Genomic DNA, 6,166 nt, shown 5'->3' on the forward strand with positions numbered 1-6,166 from the left:
ACATGGCGGAAAGTATCGATACAGAAGGAAGCTGTTGAAACGGGGGATGTTGTAGTTGTGGTTGTTTATTTTTTCCCAATAGGCTATAATAAATGATCTGAAGACGAAACGCTATCACAACCTTCATGTCATCTTGCGACCGGATGCAGTGCCTAATATTTGGGAACGGAATGGTGTGAGACCGTCCTGGGAGGTTATTATAGCTACTGAATCATGTCGATTTGCACAAACTTTGGCTCAGGCATTTCACAATGACAAAAACTTTGGAAATGCTGTGCAAGTGACAGAAAATCTCCCACGTGCGCTAAAATTTCCAATCACATCAGCCAATTATCCAATCACGTGATTTATCAAGGGAACAATGCGTCAGTTTTTTAGGTGCACATCCAGGTAAATGTGTTTCCAGCGTAGTTTATGCACGTCTACTTATCAAATAAAAAAAATGCACAAGGGTTTTATTCGATCTTCTTCGCCTCTTGACCTTAGTGACAACCGGCGACGATCATTTGTTGTGTCATGGTAAAGTTTGTTGTACTGGCAGAATGAAATGGTAATTATGTCATTGCTAAACGGCCACTCACGCTGTGCCCCTCCGTGCAGGAGGGATAGCCCTCGGTTAAAATGTTCTAGCGCCAGGGCTGTAGCGAATCAACCCGAACCTTCCAAACTTTGGCTTGGAGAGCGCGAGGTGCGACCTCCTGTGGTGAAATGCACACTCCGGAAGTGCTGGACAAATTAGCCGGAAGGACGCAGCTCGAGGAGGGTCATTATACAAATCCCAGACGTCACTTTCTGCCTGTAAACAAGCCTTAGCTTTTCTGCACAGCAGATGGGCTGCAAAGTGAAGCTATTGGTCACTTGTCTTTACTGCTATTACTACTACTACATTATTATTATTATTATTAATAATAATAATAATAATAATAATTATTATTATTATTATTATACAGGCTGGGAAAAAAAAAACCTTTCTCACATAATTTTCATGTAGGTCTGTCATCTTTTTCCCATAACACACTACACTATGCTATTTAAGCTCCTTGCCTCCTCATCCGAACCTCCCCATGGGCCTGAAGGTTGCAGGCTGAGAAAATGCATATCTTAGTCTGAATTAGTATTCAAGTCAGGCACTGCATTTCAAGGCAAACCCCCCCATCTCTCTCTCTCTCTCTCTCTCTCTCTCTCTCGCAAACAAACAAACAGACTTTCAGCATTAGGCCTTAGATTAGATTCCATTCTTACAGCCACTGCATCCTTAAAACACTGCTGCTTTAGTTCTCTAGCCTAGATGATTGCCTTACAAAATGTAATTTCGATAACCCTGGGTAATTTCAAGTTCCGGGGTGACATAAATCCCCCCCCCGTGTAAAATGCATTGCAGATTGCAGCAAATATTAGTCAAATAAATGGAGTGTGAAAGATGGTTGAATTCATTGGAAAACACAAAGAGAAAACATTCAAATCAAAGTATAGGCAAATTATTGAAATAAATAATAATAATAATAATAATAATAATAATCCTCATCATCCTCATAAAGCCAACTCACATTTGTAGCTACATAAACCCGACCAAATCTAATCTATTGAAAAATAGGTATTTAATCCCGGTGCTCTGAAGAAACCCTGCTAAAAAAAAAATTAGTCTAGAACTCAAATTATACCAAGTTGTTTTATTCCAACATACATTATACAGTTTGCTCCAAAAACATAATACAAGCTTTATACTGAAAATAAATAATCGCTTGACCTGTTCTTAAATTTGGAATAGTACTGCCGAAAACGTCAATTTCTTTCATGAAAATATCTTTCCTTTTTTTTTTTTTTTTTTTTTTTGTGTGTGTGTGTGTGTGTGTGTGTGTGTGTGTGTGTGTGTGTGTGTGTTCTTTTTCTTTTCCTTTTTTACATCACTAAGTGCATGGGTAACTAAACGGCATTTCGTTTAAATTAATAAATTCAAAAAGTTTGTAATATACAAAACTGTACAGTATTGGAAAAAATATTTAGGAAACGAAGCAATAACAGGAGTATTTAAGATTATAAAAAACTTTTAGATACTAAACGTGTAGAATAAAATAATATAAGTGGAGCGCAACGCTCGCGCTGGCAACGTAGCTTTCTGTTCGGTTTTTTAGTGTTCGGTACACAGTAATGTGGTCAATGATGGATGACTTCAAAACAAACCAACACAGCCTTCAAACTGGAACTTTTGTCTGCTTGTGCTGTATTTCTTTCTTTGCCTTGGAATGTCGCATGGAAATAAAAAATAATAATAATAATAATAAAATAAAAAAAATACACGATGGTGACATGAGTGCAGAGAAATGGCACGACTGAAAACCAAGCCAAAGTTGATCGAATGCTTTGAGATGAAAGACATCAGACAGCTGAACAATCACGGCAGTCTGTCGTCTTATTAGAGAAATGTGCAAAGTAAACACTAGCGCATGGAAAGCTAGGCAACTTGACCAAAAAAAAAGAAAAGAAAGAAAGAAATAAAAAAAAACATTATGCGTAAAAATAAAATGGCCAAAAATTACTCAACCTGATGTATAATTGTTAGGCTTTTTTTTTCTTCTTCTTAAACCAAGGCGCTGGGAGGTCTTTTTAATAGGCACAATATTTTCATATTCTTGCTGTGATACAAAAAAAGAACATTTTGGTAAAGAACGTCCATTTGCGATTCAAATAAACGTTTTTTGTTTGTTTGTTTTTTTTTTTGTTTGTTTTTTTTTGTTTTTTGGCGCATTAATGCCCATCTCGTGGGAAAGAGAGTCAAAAACTGAAGGACAAGATCTCGCGTATTGTTTTTCAGGCTCAGGGAGCCTTAAAAAAATCACATAAAATAAAAAATAAAATACAAAATAAAAGATGAACGAGAGCGCTCTTGGTCAGAGATCACGGCAAGAGGAGCTGTCCGTGTTGACGGTGTGAGAGTAAACCTCGTGTCCTTGCTGCTCTCCTGGCGGCGTCATGCGCTTCTCCTTTTGCCGTCGGTTGCAAAACCAAACGCGCACCACCTCCTTCTCCAGCTGCAGGCTGTCCGCTAGAGATGAGATCTCCTGCGCCGCTGGTTTGGGGCACTTCAAGAAATGGGTTTCGAGAACACCCTTGACGCTCACCTCGATCGATGTCCGTTTCTTGCGCTTCCTGCCCTGCGCAGCGATCTTATCGATGCTACTCGGGCTGCCCGTGGACGAGTCAGCCTCCTCGAGCCACTTGTTCAGCAGCGGTTTGAGCTTGCACATGTTTTTAAAGCTGAGCTGCAGCGCTTCGAAGCGACAGATTGTGGTCTGCGAGAACACGTTGCCGTAAAGCGTGCCGAGTGCCAGCCCGACGTCGGCCTGCGTGAAGCCGAGTTTGATCCGGCGCTGTTTGAACTGTTTGGCGAACTGCTCGAGCTCGTCGGATGTCGGCGTCTCCTCATCCGAGTGGTCGTGGCAGTGGTGCGCTCCCAGATCGCCGGGCTCGGGCGTCTCGCGTAGTCCGGGATGCAAACTCTGGGTCGGAGCAGAACTCGGTGGCGGCGGCGTTAAACCGCCGTGCATGCCGTTCACAGAGAAACCCGTCTGGGAGTAGATGTTGATGGATGACGAGTTGTGAGACGCGGGCGTGCCCCATGCGCCCGCATGATGATTCGTGTGCGGCGAATGGTGCGCCACATGCGCCGTCGAGCGGTGATGGATGATCGCCCCGAGCTGAAGGTCTTCCCGTCCCGGCTTTACGTCCTGCTGCTCGAGAGACGCCGACCAAGGGCTGCCCTCGGCTAAGTTGCTCACCCACTGGTGCCCGATCGGGTGTCCATTACTCTGCACGCCCTGCAGGTAGTCGCTTTGGAGCAGTTTCTGGTGGTTTCGGAAAGGGCTCCCCCCTTGTTGCATGACCGAGGCGTCCGGATGGACCATGGAAGTCGAGGTGAGAATGCTGTAGGGATTCGAAGCAGCTGTGGCCATTGCTTACCAGAGATCCCCCCTACTAGTTATAATGTGGCTAAGGGAGCAGCTTCAGCCTTTGACATCTCCCAGACTCTGGAGCCAAAGCGGCAGGCAGCGAAATGACTGGCAGCCGCGACGGCCAATCGAAACGAGGCTCACCGCCTCGCTGGTGTGTCACAGCCACTGGTGAAGTGGGAGGCCTCTTAAATCCCGACGATACCGGAGCATTTGTGGAGTAAAACGACACAAAACAGGAAGTGAATCTATTTTTTTTTTTGCTTTTTTTTTTTTTGTTTTGAAGTGTAGAGATTGTCTAATATGTGAATCGTAGTTATTGTAGTATCCCCTCTTTTTTTTTTTTTTTTTTTTTTAGGTGCTGTCATTACCCCCGGTTTTCCCCTTCACCTTCACTGACATCAACTTGTAGCTGTCTTCATTTGTCTGCTTCGTTGAAGAAGTTGATTGTTCATTTTAAATGTATTTTTATTTATTTATTTACTTATTTATTTATTTATTTGTCTAGAAAAGTTGATATTCTCTAGAAGCGCAGTCTAGAATGCTCCATAGAAGAACAACAGAAACATTGTCGATTCCTTCGTTCATTTACCAATTTACACTTGCCTTTTGGTCAAATGAACAATTTCAGCAACGAATAGCAAAGTTCTTAGATGCTTTTTAAAAAATTAAATAATTATATATATATATATATATATATATATATATATATATATATATATATATATATATATATATATATAAATTTTTTTCCCCCTATAATATTTAAAAATGGAGGGTCTATTCTCAGTGTACTTCTAAAAAAAATACTCTCTGTGGTTCTTGACAACACTTGGAGATCTTGCACGTAGGTCTTTAAGAATCAAGACAGGTCTTCACTGAGTTGGAGGGGGAAAAAAAAAAAAATACGTCTCTGCATATTTCAGAGGTTACCTAGCTGCGTAATTATATTTGCCATTAGAAGACTGCACTGGATTCCCCTTATTGGTTTGAAATTCCATTAAATATATTGCAAGAGCTCCCAGGTTAAGCTTGATTTAAATTTGCATACATTTTCATACATTTAGCAGAAATAAAAGAAGGCTACCAGCCACCAGAAAGTCATTAAAGACTGCAGTTTCTCTAAGGAGAGAGATCAGGAGGAAATACCGAGGAAGCTAACAGCCCCTAACAGGTGAGCGTTTCGCAGTCTTACAAACACGTCCTGTAGATGGCTTATATGCATTTTTTTTTGGTGACAGTCTAGCATATAGAGGGAATGTAGAGGAATAAAAGGAGTGTAGAGACACTTGAATTTCATCTTATCCATCGGTTATGCAGTGGGTTCACCCAACTGACTTGTACCATATTTAATAGGCTGAGTGAATACACATTAAGGGCAGTGTTATATATTTATATATACTATATAAAAGGTTTTTTTTTTTGTAAAATTTTTTTTAATGCAAGCACTATGCGTTGTGTCTTTGTTTGAGTATGTTTATGTTTCAGTTTTATTCACAGCATCTGTGAGTCTATTAGGCTTCACGAAAGAGAAGAACATTTATTCTGGGGAAATTTGTGATATTTTGTACTTTGATAAACGTATCGATTTCTTTGCACACAAAAAAAACAACCTTTGAAGTTGGGACAGAAATGTAAGTAGAATACGTCTGGAAACGTTTTCCTCATGCTCGTGTGATACATCACACACACACACACACACAAAAAAAAACTCCTTAGATGCTACTGTTGGCTTCATGAGTTCAGGTATAGAATAATTTCATTTCAGTGCAGATGTTAAATGAATGCATTCTGCGATTTAGCAAGTAAAATATTCAAGATGTACCGTGCAATGCAAATCCAATAATGCAGACCAGAATCCAGAGGTTTTATGGGAATTATTTACAGACTATGTTGTGATTTTTTTTTACGGGAATTATTTAGGCTACATATTTTGGGATATTCTCTCTAGAATGTATATTTGAGACACAGAGAGGAAATAAATCTATAGGACTGAAGCAGACTGAGCTCCTTGCCTCGTCCTCACTCCATAGTCTAAGTTTCCAAGTGTAACAGATGCTGCTCTCAGGCCGAGGCCCTTTATTCAGGCGCACATTTTTCCCTCCCGATCCGCGTTTCCATAGCGAGCTGAATAAAAGGCAAATCCGCGTCCCGAGCCGAATAAAGAGCCTCATTGAAAAGAGGGCCCAAGCTGGACGCTGCGGAAAAATCGGAACGCC

The 6,166-nt window shown here is 40.9% G+C and overlaps 1 protein-coding gene across 1 annotated transcript; it reads right to left on the bottom strand.

The window, feature by feature from the left end:
• Positions 1 to 1,844: 1,844 nt before the first annotated feature.
• LOC128611233 (POU domain, class 3, transcription factor 4-like) lies at positions 1,845 to 4,161 on the bottom strand. Its single transcript, XM_053630599.1, has one exon. The coding sequence runs from the start codon at positions 3,948 to 3,950 to the stop codon at positions 2,889 to 2,891; it is 1,062 nt and encodes a 353-aa protein (XP_053486574.1). The 5' UTR covers positions 3,951 to 4,161; the 3' UTR covers positions 1,845 to 2,888.
• Between the last annotated feature and the right edge of the window lie 2,005 nt (positions 4,162 to 6,166).

This window comes from Ictalurus furcatus, chromosome 8 (genome assembly GCF_023375685.1).
Source record: "Ictalurus furcatus strain D&B chromosome 8, Billie_1.0, whole genome shotgun sequence".
NCBI classification, from domain to species: Eukaryota; Metazoa; Chordata; class Actinopteri; order Siluriformes; family Ictaluridae; genus Ictalurus; species Ictalurus furcatus.